Source organism: Perissodus microlepis, chromosome 23 (genome assembly GCF_051167445.1).
Source record: "Perissodus microlepis isolate ML-2025 ecotype Zambia chromosome 23, ASM5116744v1, whole genome shotgun sequence".
Taxonomy (NCBI): domain Eukaryota; kingdom Metazoa; phylum Chordata; class Actinopteri; order Cichliformes; family Cichlidae; genus Perissodus; species Perissodus microlepis.
This window is the reverse complement of record NC_140482.1, coordinates 38,734,736-38,757,411: the sequence shown is the minus strand read 5'-3', so window position 1 is coordinate 38,757,411 and position 22,676 is coordinate 38,734,736. Positions and strand designations below refer to the sequence as shown.

Sequence of the window (22,676 nt, the reverse complement as noted above, 5' to 3'; positions counted from 1 at the left end):
AAAGAGTGGTAGAGAAGGTACTTTGATTACTGAAACTTTTTAGTGTTAATCTCCAGGGTCTAAAAAGAAGGGCTGCAACTCCTCCGCTCTGTCGGGCTGTGATGTGTAGTACGCTAACATCAGTTTGGGGGCTTCCAGAATAGGAAGGAGTGTTTATTGAAGCCCAGTGCAGACATAAATATTGAATATACTATATTAGATCATTTAAAAAAAATCTATTATTCATGTAAATATATGAACATGCCGTCAGAGGCGCTTTGAATGAGATTTTCTTACTTTCGGGACAAAACCTGGAAGCTGCGGTGTCACTTTAGCTCTCTGTTAGATTTATTTATTATGTGTGAATATGTGTTTTAGTGTGAGTCACTCTTCAGAGTGGCTAATGAACATCATTAGAGACAGAAGCTAACAGAGCGGCAGGGGCAGAATCCTCATCAAATCTTTTCTTTTCTTTTTTCTTTTCCTTTACACACAGCACGTTATGAAGCCACTTGAGACTATTAGTTTATTTATACCCTGTGATTCCTCCTCTTCACGCTATGAAGCAAGACGAGGCAAAGTAAATAAAAGCACAAGGAAAGGAGGAAAAGGATGCAGAAAGAACGGGCAAATGTTTCACAACAATGCCACTGTGATAAAATAAGATTACTAATAAATCGCTGCAGATAACGAGTGCCGTTAAGTCAAATGAGCAGAGGACGAAGCGTCAACGGCAAACAGGGAGGCAGGTGGTTGGTGGATGAGGAGAAAAGGAGCAAAGGAGCGGAAACTCCTTTAATCTGCAGGGGGAAGGAGAGAGTGTCCTGCCTGTGTTTCCCTATCAGAATCACTCATCTGAAAGCTTCACTTGCTCTTCATACAGCCATCATAATAACCTTCACACATCCACGGTGTGTGTGTCTGTGTGTGTAAATGTGCACATCTGCTCACCTACTGTGAATAGTAATAAGCAGCAGGGCATGATAAAATATGTCTGCCAAGTTAAGGATATAATAGACTTCCCTTCAAGGCCACTCATAACAACAACCTGAATAATGACCTGCATTAATTATGCACAGCACACTGAGCTCTACACTGGTCAGAGAAGGAATCCTTTCAGTAAGAAATAATTGAAAGCTATTTCAGTCTGTAGAGGGTCCCTCTGTGGGTGCAGACTAAACCCTGAAGGAAGGCACTCCTGCTGTGCACATTACTGTAAGCTAGAGCTACTGTAAGGAGGTGGCGAGTTTCAAGCAGCTTTAATGTAAATTAAATAAGCAAGTGTCATTTTAACAGGACACCTTGTTATCGCCTTAGATTAACTATGTAGCAACAGAAAACATTTTATAGCTATAAAAAAAAAACACGTTGCCCAGCAGTTATTAGGCAGTGCTATCTGGTGCAGACCTTTAGGTCGTCATGTAGAACTAAAACTTTAAGCTGCATAGTGGTAAACAAATCAAAAAAATGAAATTGTGTTAAAGCATTCAAATATGTGGAGCCACATGTTTGACATGCCAGACTTTTACTCTGGATGCGCTTCCTAATCCAACCCCAAAGGGATTTGTGTCACATACCGGCTCCAAAGTGTAGTAGTTTACAACTCTGCCTGTTAACTGATAGCGCCTTGATGCAGTAACTGAATTAGATTGCAATAGAAGAAACGAAAGAAAATAAAGGACTGTTACCCTCTTCTATGCAACAGATCAGAAGAAGAAAAAAATTGTCACAGTCCTGGACTTTTGGTTCATGACTTTGCCTTCTTGATTTTATTATTACTCTAGTCTCCCCAGTGTTTCCATGTTTCCTACTGTCCCTGTATCATGTTTAGTTAGTGTGGATCTTCTTGTTTTGGTATTTACTTGATGTTCTTACTTCCTGTCTTGCTGAGCATCTTGATTACTTAGTGTCTTCCTCTTTTCCTTCATCCGTTGTGCTCCTCTGTTCATCTGAATTTATTCTTGTGCTTTGTATTAATTTTGGGATTTCTCTTTTTTTATGCTTTGTTAATGTTTGCACTTCCAAAACAGTAGAAAGCTGTTCTGCTCTCCATTTAGGTCAACCTCTGAAGGAACCAAAGAAAATAAAGACCAAAATTTGTCCCTGATTTCACACATGAGTAATCAGCAATATCCAAGCCCTAAAAAAAATCACTAATGGACATTTCCATTGCGCTTCTATGGAAATAAAAATCAGTGTTACCTAAGTTTCCATTTTGACTATCAGAAGCTAAGAGCTATGATAGCACAATTGCCCAAACAGGTAGGAAATGTTTGGTCATAAGAGTGCTGTGACTCACTCATATCTATTTATAATACAAAGGTCTGCTGAGTCATACCCAAGCACAAATAGGGTTACTGACAGTGATCATTGCAAGAACGATGATACAAATCTCTGAACAGATCTCAGAATGTGAAACAGAAAGAGGTGGCCATAGATCTACTTGGCATAATGTAAGACAATTACAGAGTCATTACAGTATTAACCAGGTGTAAAAGTGGGACTTAAGACGTGAGAGAACTCTAAGAACGGGCGTGGCAGTGCAGCACGGTGAAAAGAAACACTTCAAAATAAATCATGTAGTAAAGTTATTTTCTTTGTTTCTTTGATTTAGACCATTTAATGCAACAAGATGTAAACAGATGTTACTGTATGTGTGCTATCATAACTGTGTTCCTGCCCTTAGCCAGTGTGAATGCAGGATTCGACAAGTGAAACTAAACAGCATCATCAGCCTAAATTTAAACTGACAGCTGCTACCGTTGATCTCACTCAGTGGTTTTCACACTTTTTCTGACATGTCCAACTCCAGAAGAAGAAAAAAAGTTGACAGTTTTTTATCAAACATTAACAATAAAAAAAGGATCTGTGTTGACTTTAACTATTAAAAAAAAAAGGTGCATATCATCAATTCAATTTCACTAATTAACTCTTGTTTTTTTCACATTTTTCACATGGTTATTCCCCCCCTCATCACCACGGCCTGCACTACAGTTTGATAATCCAAAGGCCCCATTATGCTCAACGTCCTCCCCCTGGTGAATAGCACAACACGACAAAGTGACATCACTCTGGTGGCAGTTCATCAGGTTGCGCACCTCTCGAGAAGCACAACTGTACAAGAAGTGTACAACTGACTCAGTTTTTTTCACCATTTCAATGACATATCAGTACAGGAAGTAAGAGATTCAAAGATTATACAGTGGAAGGCGTTCCAACAGTTTGGAAAGATGAGACTTTCTGGAAAACAAAAAACCCTCCTGTTTTGACTTCTTCTTGTGCCATAGGCGCTAATACAAGATCTGTGGTGAGGGCGAAGCAATCAAAGCAGCGGTTATACTGGGGCCCTGAGAGTGGCCATGAAGACCACTGCCTGCTCTGCACCAGTCCAACATGGACTCCAACTGGACAGCAATAGTGCTAAATAACAAGTATAGCTTACACTAAACAGCCTATCATTTTCATACTATTAGAATGATTACAATGATTGTACTACAATTCTGTTTTTTGACACCAGATACCTGGTTAACCAGATAAGATCCACCGCAGTTAACATAAGGACATCACACCTGAGGATTAAAGATTTAGGCTATCAAACATCACTTGCTGAGCAGTGCTTCCCTTTAAAAACACTGTTGTTTTTGCTCACTTTCACCCACGGTAGTAACACAAACACTGTTATCATTAGGACAAAAAGACAGAGCGAAAGCCACTGTGCAAACATCTTCCCATTCTTAGAGGTGATATTTGAAGCTAACAACATGCTTCAAGGAGCTGTTCTATGTTTCATAACAACACAAGCTGAAGATCCTTTTCACCTCTGACCAAAAGCTTACACAAACAAAACAGTTAACCAGAATTCTTTCAGGGGCCTGACAATAGCTGTGCTCAAAAGGCAGAAGAGACAAGAACAAGACCTGAAATGACCAGCGTTTACTGAAGACGAAAGAGGACGGCAATGTTGAAGAATCAATGCTTCTCTCTTTTTTGCACAAACTGAGGTAAATCATAAACCATCCATAAAAAATATATTCCAAGACAGATTTTTTTTCCTTACCTACCTTGCTCTGATATTCTTCAAAGCGGGCTACATTCATTCACTACAAACTAATGTACATGGAAATGTATACATCCTTTTGAGACGCAATAGTGGGATGAAGAAATGCATTTGTAAATACGCTGACAGCGTCTAGCACTGCATTTAATCAAATGTGTTTTTGATGTGCTATATCACATCTCAGCTCTAAACATTCGATGTCCGGACGGCGCGTGATGCCTTTCTCTCTCACTCGACCACGCAAAGTGATGCTCTAAAATCTTTCTTACACTCTTCCTCAACTTCCCCACCTTTTCTTTCTGTGCGGCTGCTCTCTGTCAAACAGTGAAAGCCATGGGTGGGTTGCGCCTAAACTCAAGGCCTGAGCAACAGCTGCAAAGCAAACCTGCTAAATTAACCGGGTCTCCATGAGCTTCACATATGCATTATTCTAATCAAAGCATATTAGATCATCCAGATACCTTAGACATATGGGTCTCTGTATTCTCATGCCGTCACCATCTGTTTCTCCTCCCCCGTTTTTTTAATTTTTTCCCCCGTTGCTCTCCATCTGAGTAAATCCCTTGTTCACACAGCTGCCTTTCTGAGAGACTGGCATAGATTTCTAACATCGCAACTACTTCGTGATACGTTTCCACATCGAGTCAAACTTGGAACACCATATGTGTGCATAACCACATGTTATGAGTTTGAGCTACATGGTGGATGTAATTCCAACTAGTTTGCAGAAAACGTACGCACATTATGTGCCTCGTGTCAGCTGAAAAGGAGACGAAATCCACTAACAAACTGTTCACAAACAAATTATCCTCTCAAAGAGAAACTGACAGAAAATGTTAAATTCTTATTAGATGCTGAAATTTTCAGATGAACAACAAAAATCCTGTTTTTCACCTACTCAGTTTTAAAAGCTACTATTGAATGAAAATCAGCATTTACATAATAAATATATTAAAAACGTTTGTATTTTAAAGTTGTTTGCTCCTGGTTGTCTGTTTATTATCAGCGCCAATACAATCTACGATGTTGTAGCAGGATTTGTGCATATTTGGTTCAGTGATGTGGACTGAGGAGGAGGAGGAGTGCATGAGAATGAGCACAAACCATTGTAGTTGTGCTTCTGCAAGGATTTTAGACGTTAACCAGAGTTACAGGGATATACAAGACAACCTAAACATGCAACATACACAGAGTATTTCCCACTGCCTCTCAGTCTGCCACTTTCATTTACTCACCAGAGCTGTTTCTGCTAACTCTATGTTTAAAATGTCTCAGGTATGAGCAAAGCAGAAGTGTGAACACAGGAAGACAGAAAGTTGTAAAGAAGCAAGGTGAAAAGTGAGCAGGCAAGATGTCTGCAAACTCTCTATTTCTGCAGCATTTTGATGGACACTGTTTTCACTCATCAGAATTAGGACTTTAGTTTATTACATATACATTTGTTATACAGTAATTCTCAGCTGGAAAAGGGTGGAGTGGGTCTTGTACGCAAGTCAGGAGATAGGATTGACAGACTCCACAAATTAATGGGGTTAAGATAACTGGTGATTCTAAATTACCCATAGGTGTGATTGTGAGTGCGAATGGTTGTCTGTCTCTCTGTTTTAGCCCTGCCTCTGACTGGTGACCTGTCCAGCGTGTACCCCGCGTCTCACCCCATGGTAACTGGGATAAGTTCCAGGCCCCCTGCTACCCTGATAAAGATAATTGGAAGAGAATGGAAGGATGGATTTGTATGATTCATATCCTGCTTAGATTTGTTTCCTGTTACATTATTATTACTAATAAATGTCATAATACTGGGTGGCATACAGAAACTGTATAAACTTGGAGAAGAGACCAGTAAAGAAGGAATGGGTGTGGGTCACATTTTATGCTTCAGTGCAACATAACTTACCTGAGTTTCTTATTTTTCTGGCATTACACATCCAAATATAAGCTGTAACTATGTAGAAACTTCTGCAGAAGTCTGTTGCTCTGGATCTGATTGTGCTTCAAATGTTAGTAACTGGCATCTTTTCTAAGGCTGTCATTATATTCAGGACCTTGGGTTGTGGTGCATAACCAGTGTTTTTTTTTGGTCTTGTTTTCTCTGTGCAAGCTGAAAAATCAAAGCAGACGTGCTTTTCATGATGGGGGCTTTAAAGAGATAGGGCATGAAATGCAGTATTTTAGATAGAGAGAGAGAGAATATAATTTTTGAACAATAAAACATGTTAAACGATTCTGCTAGACATTCAAAATGACAAAACACACACACACAAACACACAAACATGCTTCTATATACTCTGAAAATCTGTTTAGGGAACATGCTTGCACTTATGACTGCTCTCACTACATCATCATGACTTCCATTTAATCCCAAGGTGGAAAGCTTTAGTTACTGGACATTTAAATCATCACACCATGAGACAGGATCCCTTAACACACGCTCAAATAACTGACAAGCAGCCATCAAATCAGCAGTGGTTCTGCAACACAGTTTTTGACAACACAAACAATTTTATCGCTGCGTTTCAACTGCCCAGCTGTTCAAGCAGTAACCATTTAAGCAGTTATAGTGGGGTAAGAGCGAAATATTTTTGCTTTATTATGTTTTTTTTTTTTTGGAAAAGTCAATATCAAACCAGATTATGAAACAGATAAAATACTGAGTGTGCATCAGAGAATGCTTTTAGTGTTGTGTTTTTTGTCCTGCGGTGGTTGGATTGTGGGTGACAATGAAATCCAAGCACAGAAATTCAGGCACCTACCAGAGTTGGTGATGGTTAACAGGTCTAGACGCCTTTGTTGCTGGAAGAAAAGGAGAGAATAAAAGAAGTCAAATGTCATGAAATAATCAATCACAGTTCTCATTTATAAACCCTGCAGAGATGCTCAAATTTGCCAAATTAGTTTGCTGAGTTTAACAGCTTTCACAGTTGATGGTAAAATAAGATTATTTACTAAAGTTATTATTTGTCATTTTTCGACGCTCTGTGGGTAATTCTGTATCGATGTTTGTTAACATGTGTGGCGCGGCTGTTTTTGTAGTTGTATTTTGAGAGTACTGTGATGTCTCAAAAATGGTTTGAGACACTACTCAAACCATTGTTGAGTTTGCAGTCTATTTGCAATCTACAAGTTTGCAAAACCAAACTTGTCTTTTTTTCAAACTTGTTTCCCAAAGCTGCGTGTGCATGTGTGTGAGTGGGTGCACGTGGAAGTGTGATCTCCTCGGTTTCGATGGAGTGCGTTTGAAAGAGTGCGCAATTTTACACTTGACGTCTTCGGCAGCTGAGAAGGAGTATTAGGGGGGTGCTAGCTGGCTACCCCTCTCTTTAACCTGCTGGCTTCCTACACACACACACACACAATCACAGACATGTACACTTGACTGTCAAGCACTGCAGTAATCAACACCTCAGCCCTCCTCATCCACTAGTCCCCACGGGAAAGATCTTCACATTTTAGGAAAGTATGCACACACACACACACACACAACGCATTTGTGTGTATGCATAAACGTGCATGAGAGAGTGAGAGAGACGGTATGGCTAGGTCACAGTCAATGCAAGCTTTTGGGTTTAGACATCATTAATATTCAAGCAGCACACTAACCAGTTGCTGAGAGGGATAAGCAAAGAGACTCTCAACATACTTGGAGTCCTTCTCTCTTCAAATACAGCACTGCCTGGAGTGGAACTCTCTGATAGGCCTACTAAACACTTATTTTAGTATTTAGCAGATGTTCTTACTCAGAGTGACTTATAATATACAATACAAGTGGAAAGAGGTCCACTGAGTGCATTTCATCTGCCACTGTATTGACAATCAAGAATGCAGTGAGTCACACTACTCAGTTTTTTAATTCTATAAAATTTACCCAAAATGTTGGATACAAGTGGTGGGATGAAGATAACGATGAGAATGTGCTTTGAGAAATTTTATGTAGACAAAATGTGGGTATCAGTGGTTTGTAATAAGGTTGTGCTAAAAAAAAATATAAAAACAAAACAAAACAGGGAAGACGGAGGGTGAAGATGGTGACATGACTAAAATTCCTGCAACTGTGTGGAGTGAAGTTGCAATCTCATTTCCTCATGATTGCGTTGAAGACGGGGACCAGATCTGTGACCACTCGCAGCCAGATTCATTTTCAAAGCAACTTTGAAAATGAATGCAGATGAGATGACAATAAAACAGCAATAAGACCGAGTCAGTCTGCAACTGAATGGGGTCAAACAGCAATTTCATACAATGGGTTTGTGATAACGCTGCAATTAACTGATAAATAAGTGAAAATCGCAAATCTAGTGCCATCTACATAGCAGAAATTCACATTCATATTAACCAATTACATTCAGAACCTCCATAAGTATTGGTGTAGTTACTGCAGGACGGTTATTTAAATGCAACATAAAACAGGTGCTTAACAATTTTGCTTTTAAATTGGAGTATAACCACAGTACAGACAGTTGGCAACCAGTTGCGTCGAGTCCCTCATTACAAAAAGAGGCGCTGCAGATGAGTTATGCTCACTGGCACAGACCTACTCAGAGCCAACATGTCGACACTCTGCATTTATAAATCAGACACTTTCACAAATCAGCCTGAGCGTGACTGCAGTCCAGATCAGACTGTGATTGTTTGGAGACAGTTTGCCTGTGCAACTGCCTTGTAATCAAAAGATGACAAAAGCAGTAGATGGAAATCAGCTGGTCTCTGCAAGTTGCAGATACACCGATATTCCTAGTTGCAAGGAGGTTACAGTCCTATATTTACTTTAGTGAGACTGAACCATCGCGAGAAAGCTGAGAAGTATTTTCTTAGTGGTCTGACAAAAAAAGATGCTGAAATGTGATAATATGAGAGGGTGGAGGCATGCAGGTTGTTTTACAGGTAGATTTATTTACTTATGAAGCCTTGAGTAAAATGTCACTCATGCCACACTCACATTCCCATACAGAACATGGAGCAGTGTAAATATTCATGTTACATGTGAATGCACATGTGGCTGTAGTGCTGTGTGAAACAGGTACAGTTGTTGTGATGGGAGTCCACGTATGCGGTAGAGGTCACTGTGACATCATGAGTCATAGACAAGCTGAGATCACAAACACACACGCACACACGCACACACACACAGAGCCCCTACCGTCTACAGACATCCACATGCACAGGGCTGTTGCTACCACCTTAAGAGATCACAGAGAAACATTGACATCTCTTATTCTTAAAATTGCTGCTGGACAGCAACAGACCACATTATTTTTATTTATTTATTTTTTTCACTTTTTAAAAAATTATATATTTTTCTTTCTTATTTTGTCTGCTTGGACGTATATTGTTAGATTTGCATGGTCCAGATCAAGCTCTGCATTGTGACGTCCATGGACACGCGTCAAATAGACACGCAAATGTGAAACAGACACGCATGTAGAAGTTGAATTACCAGCATGTAAAAAAACAAATGCAGAAATGTCTCGTCTTAAGTTTCTTAAAACGGAAGTTTATGCATTAGCAGAGAGGTTGATTCAATTATCACTGGGATTGTGTAGCACCCTCTACTGGCCCTAGAAATCTCTGCAAGTGAAACTGTGGTGGAGTGACTGCTGAAGTGGCATTTAAAAAATGTTTCAGATTTTATTAAGATTATGGTACAGCTGTAGATGTGTTGAATAAGAAAATCAGACATATGTGCGCACAACATGCAGAGCGCCGAGGCACTTTAAAGCCTGATAACATTTTAAAATATATTCTCATACTCAGCCCATCCATTCTTATACTCTCCTACAAACACACACACACACACACACACACACACACACACACACACACACACACACACACACACACACACACTCTTACTCAATCTGTAACCACCAAATTCAAAGTGTAAGCGCCGTTCAGCCTGCCAGTACGTATATACAGATAATGAATCTGTGGTAGAGAATTACAACACACTACCACTGCTTTATCTTCCTGCTGCTTTTGTCAGTCCTCAACATGAATAACGTGCTTAGGAGACACACACACACACACACACACACACACACACAAACATACGCACAGTGAAAAGGGAGCAAGACAGACAGAATCACATTAGCAAAAGCATTTCAGGGCAGAAAACAGGATTGAATTAATCTTCATCAAACATAGCCAAGAGCTGGGTGATCACACCCTGGCTGAAGCCATCCCAGCCTCACTGCGCCCTCACTGCCATAATGTCTGATGAATCAAATACATTAAATATTTGTTTCTGACTAAGTGATTGATTTCAACCTTAAAAAAAAATCTTTTGATATTTGACTGCAATGAAATTATACCTTTTATGGCTGACAGCTTAACAGATACTAATTACACTGACCTGATGACTGATGGAGTGCACGTTTGAATAAAAATCCAAGAAGGAGATATTATTATTTGGAAAGAAACCTGTCAGCCTCAAATCCACACATTGTTTACCGCAGGTGAATCCAGACTGAATGCCAGTTTAAGTGTTATTAGGTCAGAAAACAAGAAAACAGTTGGGAGCCAGAGGTGACGGCTACTCCAGCTGTCATCGTAGTCCAGCCAGCCATTGTGGACTCTGGGGCTCTGTGGCCAGCAGCACAGTAAACAACACAGAGACAGACCAAGAGACCAGAGTCACACATTGACTTAAAACTGTGTTATAGGAGACCATAATTAACTTTTTATTTTTATAGGCAACTTTAGCAGTAAGCGTGGGTCAGTGCTTCTGTTCTTCAATATTCGATCTTTACGGCCATAAGTGGAAAGAAGCAATTTTGCAAAGACTTCAAACAAAATGTAAAATTGATATTCTGACTAAAAGATGAAGCGCTGCGTTTCTATATAAATGCCTTTATTAGATTCTCTTTTTATTAGTTTCGATTAGTCTCTCTTGAATATTATATATATATATATATATATATATATATATATATATATATATGTGTGTGTGTGTGTGTGTGTGTGTGTGTGTGTGTGTGTGTGTGTAATAAACAGGCTTATAATATTACTCCAACAATGAACCCCCCCCTCCCCAAAAAGACCCCAAATCTACAATATTCTTATCAGTATAAATAAGGTCATTAAGAGAACCAATCAGCAGGCCAGATAGCAGACGGTGTCACCATCCTAATCTGGGTGGGAAAAGGAGGAGGAGGAAGGAGTCAAATCGAGTGACAGCAGTGGAAAAGCCATTAATGTACTAAACCCCTGCTTTATGAGTAAATTAAATATTCATTCACAATCTACCCAAAACCCATTTGCCAACATTTCCTCCAGAATTTACTTTTCATATTTGCTGATTGTTATCACACAGAAAAGAAAGGCTGAGAGGCAGGACGCAGAGGCCCCGCCTGGTAGGGGTGGGAGGGAGGAGTAGCTAAAATCCCAGCCATCAATTTGTAGCTCATTTCAAATTAATTTAAAGTCAATATGGCTAAATTACACTGCTAAAGCCACCACCCAACTACTTTCACAGTTTTCAATTTTTAAAAATGAATTCGATGCCGTTGAAGGACACTAAAGTGTACCTCTGTGAACTGGGAGATATTACAGCATGTTGTATAGGGACGTTTTTTGGTAAATTATAATAGCATTTATAATAGCATTATTAGCAATTATATAATAGCAATTATAATAGCATTATATTATTATTATTATTAATAATAATAATAATATTATTAACAGTAGTAGCAAAAGTTCATAGGACTGGACTGGACTGGTTCTTATATAGCGTTTTTCTACTCGAGCACTCAAAGCATTTTATACAACTTGCCTCATTTATCCATTTACAATTAGTCATTCAAGCACTTTTTTCTACATCTGCTTTCTATCTAACATTCACACTCTGATGAACACATTGGAGAACAACTTGAGGTTCAGTATCTTGCTCAAGGCATGGGCAGTTTGTCATGGAGACTAGAGCAGCCGAGGATCAAACCACCAGCCTTTCGATTAGTAGATAACCTGCGCTACGGCCACCAAGTGTATATCCCATTCATTAGCTGGGCCCACGTCCTCATTTTAGGTTTGACTGTGTTTTCCAGTAGATAAAGGTGAATGGCTTAACCTCCTAAAACCCGAACTCTTCCACGGCATGCATTTTTAATTTCTCTTTGATATTTGGTCACATTGGGGCCCGATGAATGTAAAAGCAAAGAATTGCCAGATTTTTTTTTACTTTATTTTTGTTTTTAAGAAAAATAAGCGCCACATATGAGGATATTCGTTTAAAATTTTGATAGAACAGTAGCAGTATAATGTCCTCGTAAGTGGATATCAGGCCCTTGTAGAGGAAAATTGAGTATTTTGGTCTAATTAACCCAAAATGTGATGTCCACATATGTGGACGCCAGGTCCTAGGAGGTTTTAAACGTGAATTGAACTGCAGATTGGGGAAGGTCTCGGAGGGGACTGGTGGCAGATCCCCATGTACTAATGAGGAGTGCAGAAGTGAAGGAATTTTAAAAAAGGAGGGAGGGTGGGGCACAAAAATGAGAACAACCAGCTTGTAGAACTGGGAGATCACATTTGGATAAGAACCGGACAGGGCGTGCTTGGAAGCGTGGTCCCGCTCCTGAAATTCAGATAACTTATCTCCAGTTGTGTGTATAGTGGCATATACAGGTAGGTTTGTATATATGTGGACAATCAAACAATATCTGGAGAATTTCCCTTTCCTGAGAAACTCTTGGGTTGTTTTTGCAGTATGCTTTGGGTCACTTGCCATTTAAAATGTGAAACTGTCTTATCTCCAATATTTGGCTGTACATGAGCAGAGAGTATAGCTGTTCACAATTTATCCTGCTACTTCTATCAGAAGTCACGGCATCAGTAAACACTAGAGTCATGGTCTTACTGGCGGCCATACAAATCCATGCAACAACATTACTTCCACTGTGTTCGACAGATGATGCAGCATGCTGCAGATCATGAACTGTATTTCTACTTCTCTATGCTTTACAGTTTTCATCATGTTTTCACAGTGGTGCTGGCTGTTTTTGATGTTTTCTAACAAAGTTTAATCTGACCTTCCTGTTCTTGAATGTAACCATCACAAAGTAGTCTCTTGACTGTAGACCTTGACAATGATATGCACTACCTCCTTGAGAGTGTTTTTGACTGGGTTATGTGTTGTGAAATTATTTTTCTCAACCATGGAAACCATGGATCTAAACATAGCCTCACTTGGAGGTATAAGAAAAGATCATCTTGATGGAGCGATCAGACAAATTTAAATCAGGATGGTTTTTGATTCCTGGAACTTTCTGATTGCATACATTGCATATAATTTGATATGAGTATGCTAAGTTACAGGCACTTTGTCTAAGTGTTGGCAGCTCGTTATGCATCAGTTGTTACTGTGCATAAAATTGTGCATATTTGTACCAATCCTGGTTTTACCCCCAGCTCTGTCGATGGTGTCAGATTGCAGGAAACAGACATCTGCATCCAGTCTCACTGCTGTCCCTCGAGTCCCAGAAATGCACACACACTCGCACATACACAAACACGCTCACAAACAGCTTCCTATCATATATCCAGGGTCACTGTGAAGGTCAATGGTTGATGGGATTTTGAGTAAGAGCATCTTTGTTTCAGCAGCCTGACTAATCTTCCATTGTTTTCTGGTCCTCTCATCATGTCTTCGCTCTGTCTACCTCATCTGGTAAAACCGTCCAATCACCTTGTGTGAGTCACTATTTTGACTTCTGTGGACGCTTATATAGTTAAACCCCACCACCGCCACACAAACACGAGGACTGAAATGATCTGTAGTACTCTAGAGGCAAAAAAGTAACCTGCTGCATTTGCCTGTCTCTGTGTGTCGAGCTGCATCTTACTCATAGTCCCTTGGTAACAAAGAGGGGAGATGAGGTAAGAATGAGCTAATGGGATGAGCTTTTTAGGTTATGTTTGGGTGTGGCTGTCTGCCCCACTAAATTCAAGTACATCATAACGTCAGAGGAATACAGGTTTTCAGGACATGAGGTTTCGTAAGCTGCAAACTTAGTGGGTAAAATTTACAAATGAACACGAGACTTTAAAAAATAAAACATAAAGATTATAATCTCAGGCATCAGATAAGTATATAAAAGGATTCCCCCCCAAGATGTTGTTTCTCTACTGGTTTCTTATCATTCAAAATGGGATCATGCATCCATGTCTATGGCAGTTTCAATTAATACATGTCGTGGTCCTTCGAAAAGGTAAAAAAAAAAGCATGGGAGCGTAGGGGATGGAAAGCAGGCCTTTGTTGCGTGACCAGGAGCCCTCAGTTAAAAATGCAACAAACCAAATAAAAGATTTATTCCTTCTGAGAGCAGCTTCCTCCTGAGCGGAAGAAAGGACAGCCGTTGCCACCTGCATATGGCACACAGCTCTCTGCTGCCATTACAGCGGTGCCTCTAACACTATGGACTGCGGTATGCTATCTGATAACATGCACAACAGCTGGCGCGTACAAATAATACATGCAGATGCATACAAGCATTCAGTCAAACACATGCACGCTGTAAAGAATGTTCATATGTTGTACAGGTTATAGAGGCATGCACACCACCGCCTTTTCTCATAGCAGTTAAAAAACATGATTCAATTCCATCTTGATCATTAAATATTCATGAAGACCAATTAAAAGAGCAGCTAGGCTGGCTGTAAGGACCCTTTCCTCCATATTTCTGTCATAGGCAGTCTGTCAGATTTCCTGTTTTTTGATCAAGGACCCCATGGGTGCAGACTATATGACCATGGTGGCCCACTTATCTCTTTTCAAATCCTCAAACTGTCAGTTTAAAGGCAATAACTTGATCCAGTTGGCCAATACTGGCTCCGCCAGCCAGATGGTAACAAAATGTTCCCTCAACACCATACTTTGAGTGGCCTTGGATGTGACATCACTTATGTGGGTGTGTTATCCAAGTTTGACTGGCAGTGTGCAAGTTTGACAAGGGCACTGCTGGCTGTGACAGCCAATGGGAAAACTAATCTGCTCCCTTTTATTTAAAGAAGCTTTGGACATGATGTACAAGTGTGTTAAAAAAAAAAAAAAGTTGGGATGCTATTTAAAATATCAAGAAAAAAACACGCAGTGCTACATGTTGATGCGTCAGACTGAGCTTGCTTGCACAGATTCCAAACATCACCTGCTTAGATCTCTGCTCTCTGCACCGCAAACATTCAGGCAAGAAGACAAGTGTGTGCTGTTTGTGGTAGTCCCAAACAAAGGAAATACAAAAAAAGAAGAGCTGGAACACCAGGAATGGCTATCTCAAAAGATGACTCCAATAAGAGAGTGCAGGAATGATATCTGTAGCTCAAGAGCTCCTCAGGGAACTGTCTTTGTCTTCTTTTATCTGCTGCATATCACAGCACTGTGAAACTTTCACAGTGCCTCTCAGAGGACTCCAGATTTCCCAGTTCAAAACTGCCCTGTATTCAGCATTATGCTGATCAAGTGAGAGCTCCTACTTTAATCCTAGTCTTTGCAACTAAAAATACAGTTACATGGGGGATTGGTTTGAACTATGGCGTCAAGTGGTCCAAAGTTTAGAGGCACTGCCACCTGATGAAGACCAGACAAGCTGCCTTGGAGACTCCTTACTAGGGAAACGGTAGTAACCAGACTGAAAAGCAGCGCACATTTCGGTGCTTTATTTTCTTGAGATGTCATACCAGGTACGTACGTTCTTTTAGAGCAGTGCTACAGATTGAAAATGCCCAAGGCGAAGCGGTCAAAAGTCTTGCTGTACTTCACAGCAAAAGATGCAAACTCAGCAGCCTGCAACAAGTGCTTTAAGGTGATACTGCGCAAAGGAGGTAACACCTCGAATCTCGAAACACCTGGCGATGCATAGATGCATCTACTGCGGGTGTGGTGCCTGTTATCGGACCCGGAGTTAACAACATCCCCCAAGAACCCGAAGAGGAGAGTCCTGGCCCCTAGCCCTGCCAGTGTGACGGATGATGATGGCAGCAGCAGCCGTTCTTCTCTGCGTGAGTAGCTTAATGTTCTTCGTGTGTAATTTACGTTGAGTAGGCTAACCACGTTATTACATTAATGCATGTAAGGTAAACTAGCAAACACCGTCGTAGTTACATGCGGCTGTCTTCTTGTTTGATAGAGTGATACCATATATGCCCTATAGCTGCAGAAAAGGCTAACATTGTTATCTTTTTACAAAAAAAACCTGCTAAACATGAGCGGTTTTAGGACAAAGTTTGTGTTTTCCATTGTTTAAGCACCGGTTCCAACCAAAGGAGGTATGTTGTATCAACAGAAAAGGCTAACTTGGTTATCATTTTGCAGAAAAAAAGAGACTGCTAAAAATAAAAACATAAGAGGTTTTTGGACAAAGTTTGTGTTCTCCATTCTTTAAGCACCGGTTCGAGCACCATTTAAGCACCGGCACCGTTTCAAAAGAACCGGTTTGGCACCGGTATCGGATAAAACCTAAATGATACCCATCCCTACTCCTTACGCAGTCATACTGTGACTCCTTTACAGTGTCTCCACAAAACTTGCTCCCAGTCCCTCTCACCTGTTCAACTCCAGAAAAGGAGTCTGATCATACCTGCCACGGTGTTTGGTTGCCCAGGTAATGACATGTGAAAAATCAGATCAACTTTTCTGTTCAAGACTTAGTTTCTGTCATGTTGTGATCCAAAACTGAGTTTATCTTTTCTCCATGGATCATGCATTCACAGGGCAGCCGTATACAGTGTGTCTGTGTTACGCATGTCCTTGATACGAGTGCACATGCCTGCACAAATGGGTAACTTAAGAGCCCCTGCTGAGCCAAGAGTTTCCACTTTGACCCGGCATAGAATCGATGACAGACTCTTGACACTGGGGACGAATCAATGACTTGAGGACACTGAGAGCATACACACAACTACCCCCATAAAGACACACCCACTCAGATGGACTCTGTCCTATCATCATTTCCCCATTGGGCTGTGATTGACCCCTGCCTGATGGAGTGCAGGTGTAGTGACCTGGTATTTACTAGAGAACGCTGAATCAATGCCCCGTCGGTCGCAGGCACTCGCTCAGGACAACGCTACATCACTACTGAGCACAGATAAATGCCTTGCTGTTCTACCATTAGTAACAAAGAACATTAATCATTTAAATCAAAAATCATTGTTGACATATCTAGTTTAGAACTAAATTAGTTTTATTAACGATATGTATAAATACAAAAAAATAATCTTGGACCAGCTTTTCCAAGACTTAATCTACTATACACTAAATGTATGAAGACTATTTCCCATTAAATGATGCCTCTTTGGTCATGTCAGTGGAACAAATGGCTGAAATGACTACTGGTCTATCTAGCTCACTAGCTCAACACACAATAAAAAAAAAGAACAAAGATGCCACTGTGTCCCTCATTAACAAGTACAAGAGAGCAGGTTTTCATTTATATGACAGCATGCTATGTCTTCTACTGTGTGGTAAAAAGTTTTATCTTTGGGAAGCACTCCAATGCCAGTGGTATATTGGAAAATCCACCTTGGTTTTATAGTCATTTTATGTGAGCAGTCATCAATCAGCTGCGAGAGATTGAAAAACGGGACTGAGATTATTCCGCACGGGGTCTCAAGCCTTCAAAGGTGTTAAGTTTTTGCGACTGAAACCTATAGTTGTGCTTCTTCTTCTCAGAACTTGAATATCGATTGCCGTTCTCCCTGTCTTCAGGCCTGCCCTACTGGAGTATCAATAGACAAGTTGTAAGGTTGAAAAGTTCACCCATCTGTTCTCAGGGGCCTAATTGGAGCTGAAGGTCAGGGGAAGTGTACTTTTCTATTGGTTTATTGTCTTTATGGATCCAACAACAGTGGTGAACGCGCCTATGCGCGTGTGTTGTGCTACTCTCTTGTTTCTTGCTGCCATTTTCCATTTCAAAACCTGTTATTTTTATTTTTCATGATATCCTACACAACAAATTCAAATGTCTGTTATCTTCAAGTAACCAGACAGTGGGAGACATATTAGAAAAGAAATGAAACAAAATGTTGTGTGACTAAAGCGTTTTCTCCGGCACAACTTTCCCATTTAGTTGAGTTCAATCAGGTATCGGAGTGGAGTGCTGAATAGTTCTTTAAAGCTGGAGCAGGCTGGGCCGCTGTGTTACTGGTAATTAAGCGGGACAATAATTAGCTGCTAGCAGTGTAGAGAGAAGGGGGTGGGGGGAGAGTTTGGGGGAGAGGCATTGAAACACGATTTCAAGCAAACAAAAACAACACACACACACATGAAATCAAACTACGAGACGTAAGAGATGTGTGTATCTTTTCCCCATGTCAAAACAGCCAACGCACTCTCCAGATGTTGATGTGTGGAGCAGATGGATGCACTGTTTGGTGTCTGGTAACTTCTAATCACAGTCTGGAATGAGAGGGGGGCTAGAAAAGATGACGGGGTGGTGTTCAAAGGACACTTGTTTGATGAGCAGCAGTGGGTGTATCAGGAAAGGGGCAAGAGAAAGTTATGCTGTACAGTAGTCTCCTTCCTGCTCTCTGTCTCACTCTGTCAAGAAAACTTCAACTTCCTGCTAGTGTCATGTGACTTGGAACCTAAAAATCAATTTAATGCAAACAAAGCTGTGTTGGCCGTCGCAGGTACCTGGCTTACAGCCAGTTCTAATAGCTGTGTGAGTTTATGTGCCCTAACTGGGCCGGTCTGGGGTACTCCTGTGTAACCTGCCTGTGCAGGAACGCAGCACGGCAGGGGTAATAACAGAATGAGAGCTAATATGTGTTGTTGCCTTTCTGTTGACTGCTGGGGATTTTGTTTTGGTACAAAGGTAGGAATGAAGACACACGTAACACGTGCTGCAAAACAAACTCAGGTAGACTGTGTTATTTAAAGTTTGCATGACAATACTCTGCAGGTTAGTGCAGGATAAACAGGTTAGTTTGCTGTACTGTGATGGATTTAAAGTAAAGAACAGTGTGTGACTGGTGCACAGTGGCTGTGGTGCTTATGGTGCGAGTTAAGTTAGATCAAGTGAAGCAGAGATGCATTTGAAGTTAAGCTGATTATGTTTGACTGAACTGCAACTTCATACAGTCTAATAAAAAGACAGCATAAATGGTATGCCGTCATTGTAGGATGGAAATCAGGCAGGACATGCAGGAAACAGCTGCTTACATCTTGTTGAATTCAGTTGTGTACATCCACAAAGAGCAGCAGGTCAGCTGATCACAGCCTGTGTATTAAGAAAATCTACTGGAGCTTACATTAGAAATTATTGTCAGTTGTGATTCATTTCTCCACACTGAGCCATTACAGCTGATTTTAGGGTTCCCAAACCTGCTGAGTTCCACTTTAACATCTTCCCTGCTCATTTTCCTGTTTAGAGACAAAGTCATCCTCTACAAGGTAGAGAAATGGAGATTTATTTTAAATATTCCTTCTTTTTCTCTGCTCATGTTCAGCATGACTGATTCAAACTGAGCACATTTATTTGAATTAAAATTTAGACTGAACTCCTGAGGTTCAGTTAGCTTTGCACAAAAAACGCTTGTAGAAACGTCCTCCAAAGAGCTACTTTTAATTTTCTAACTTTGAGTAGATTTTAGAGCCTGTTCTTTTTCACTTTCACTTGAGGATTTTTTAGCACTAATATCTGTACTTCTACTTAAAAGTAAACTCTTGATACTTTGGCTATTTATTGAGTGCGTATGGAAATTACATAACCAATTACATGACACATCACTGACTGAGCCTGACATCCAGAGATATTTTTTCAGCTAAACTAATCTTTCTCTAGCCTCATCCATAATTGCATTATATTAACATGTTTATAACATCATCTGCAAAAACACTACTCTTAGTTTTGGTTATTTTAAAGCCTCACATGTGTGTATTTGTCTACACCTACAGAATCTGTGTTGCTAATGTTGCTTTACAGTGAAGCTCACTGCTTCACTGTAAAGCTGCACCTGCCTCCACCAGCTCTGGCCCCAGCCCCTGCAAAGCTTCTTTTTTAACCTGGCCTATCTTTTCTCTCTTGCATTTCTAGACCTTTTACTGCCCCAGGAACCCCAGTCAAGGTCTCCCCTCCTCTCAGGAGCCTCTTTCCCGCCCCCTGAGATAAAACAAACAAGAAAACAGTCGTTTGACGCATCTGTAATCACCTTAGTTATATCCGCTGGAACTGAGGGCTTTTAATTTGCCGTGCTTTTAATTTGTTTTCACAGCAGTTTCGAGCAAATTGAATTTGTTAATTAAAGCAGCAAAATGAAATGCTGAGCATTATTGACGAGATGCTAATTGGGTTAGTGTGGAAATTGGAAGTGGGGGTGAAGTGGGGTGGGTGGAGGCTAACGAGAGGGCTGAGGGAGGAGAGCGGGGCATTTTGGGGTATCAATAGTCAGGACAAATCACATTACAGAACAGCGCAGAAAGGCTACATGCCAAGTGGCCCTGTGGCGGCTCCATTATGATCTGTGTGTACGTGTGTGTGCACGCACAATAAAGCTCAGTTTTTGGGAGGGCAGACGGTTGTACTTCCTCCTGATTTCTTTCAAACACGGGTAAATACAACCCTTTGTTTAGGCAGGTGTGTTCACACAAACTGTCAAACAGCAGTGTATGATATTTTTTACTGCACAGCCTACCAGGAGCACTCACTGCTTTTCTTACTGTTGGCCATATCTACATAACAGTTCCATAGTAACAATCAAAATGATGTGAGAATAACCAATACCATTATCAGCTTTGCACTTCTCCATCTGCAACTTTATACAACAAAAGTACAAAAGTGGCAAAATTCAGTCACAATCCTCTAACGTGTGTCTCAACCTCAGAAATAAGCTGGAGTGTGTGTGTAGCAGCGGCTAGCTTTGATATTTGTAAATCAAATTTGCTGCTTTTCCTCTTAAAAGCAGCACAATGCCAAACCTGATGCACGCGTTGTGCTGAAAGGAAGGCCCATTCTGGCTTATCCTCATAGCAGTGTGATGGATTTGTGTAGGGGATGCAGGATTCAGAAGAGCAAATACATTACAGCACTACACATTTTAAACAAATATATAGGAATCTGAATAAGCTTTACATTTCAGAAGATATCACAAATCCTGCTTCAGACCTTTACCAACACAACTATATGAGAGACCTGTTATTATCTGCACTTTGGGATTTAACAATTCTGAAAGCAAAAACGAAATGACATTACAAACATCCACAACACTGAACGGCAATGATTGCACTGCAGTTGGAATGGAATGGGTATTTTTATTTTTAATTCATGATCCATGACTTGTGGTAAAAGGATTTTTTCAACATAGTTTTTGTTATTCATCACCTCTCAAGAAAATAAAACTAAGGTATGATTTAAAAAAAAAAATTTTAATCTTAAAAATCTTTTTTAATGGGTACACCTTAGGATTAAAGTGCAAACTGCATTTAATTAGTCACATTAAGATGTTGTGAGAGAAGTTATGGCTGTGAAAGCTGTTCATATCATTGCACAAAACCCAGCCTTTTGTTGCAGCTCTGCATATTTATTTCTATTTGTCATGACTGCTGATTCAGCGATGTTGCAGCTCACTCTTTAAAGCCACAGGATCTGAGTAGATCAAGGGGATTTATATGCTCATTAGTCAAACACACCCTCCACCCATTTTTCCCCATTTACACTCAGTGAACTCGGTCTGCAGGCTGGTGAGTCTTGGCACGAGCATTAATGGCGAACAATGCCAATCTCCACTCTGAAATGTGCCCGGTTCATTTTTAAATGCCAGCATTTGTCTGTCCATGTTTACTGTAAGTACAGACTGTTCTGAGGTGGTGAGCATTTTTGGTGGTTATATATGTTTTCTATTTTTATTTTAATAAACATTATTATTCCTGTTAAGAAACTGTTTGTTTACAAAAGTTCTGCCAAAGTTAAGCCATTAACATTACTAGATGCGCTCACTACACTCCTTTAAGGTACATACAGACTTATACAGCCCAAACTCACATGTGCAAGTTTTGGGTGGTTATTAAAAAGCCAGAAGACTCCTACTATGCCTCTTCACTAGAGCTGCCACCATTAGTCAACTCTCAAAATCATCGAAGACTAATTTAATAGTCAACGCGTTGTTTGAAGCTTTGTAAGTTCAGGGGCCGTATCCTTCGGAGGCCGTATTTGTAGGCCGATTATGTCACAGCGACGCGAAGGCTGTCCAAATTCGAATACTCCTCCAAATAAGTCCTCCTTTTCCCCAGATTTGAAGGATGGGTCGGGTGTATCCTTCATGGCCCAACCTATCCCAGAATTCATAGCGCAGCCCAGCCAATTCCAGTTTTCAACAATGGCGGAAGCAACTTAGTTTTATATTACTCTTATTACTCTTTCTGGGTCAAAAAATAAACTTTTAAGATATTTAAGATACTCTTAAGATAAGAATGCAGTGCTCCGATGCTTTCAGAGACATCTGTTGCCCACCTGCCTGATAGCTAGCAGGGGGTTCAAGGATCAATAGAACTGGCAAGAACACCGGACTCCCGGCACATCGTTTTCAGACCCCCCGTGGTCTTTCATTACTCAGGTTAAACATGATATATAAGTCACTTAGATTGCTTAAAAATGTTATTGTTTGGATTTTTTCAGTGTTTTATTTGTTCCTGAGTAAATCGGTTTGGCTGAG

The 22,676-nt window shown here is 40.4% G+C and overlaps 1 protein-coding gene across 1 annotated transcript in view; it reads right to left on the bottom strand.

The window, feature by feature from the left end:
- The window catches only part of agbl4 (AGBL carboxypeptidase 4), a 346,701-nt gene that overhangs the window by 98,345 nt on the left and 225,680 nt on the right, over positions 1 to 22,676 (bottom strand). Inside the window, exon 6 of the mRNA XM_084920463.1 lies at positions 6,791 to 6,830. Within this exon, the coding sequence (XP_084776589.1) occupies positions 6,791 to 6,830 (40 nt within the window). The remainder of the gene's footprint in view (positions 1 to 6,790; positions 6,831 to 22,676) is intronic.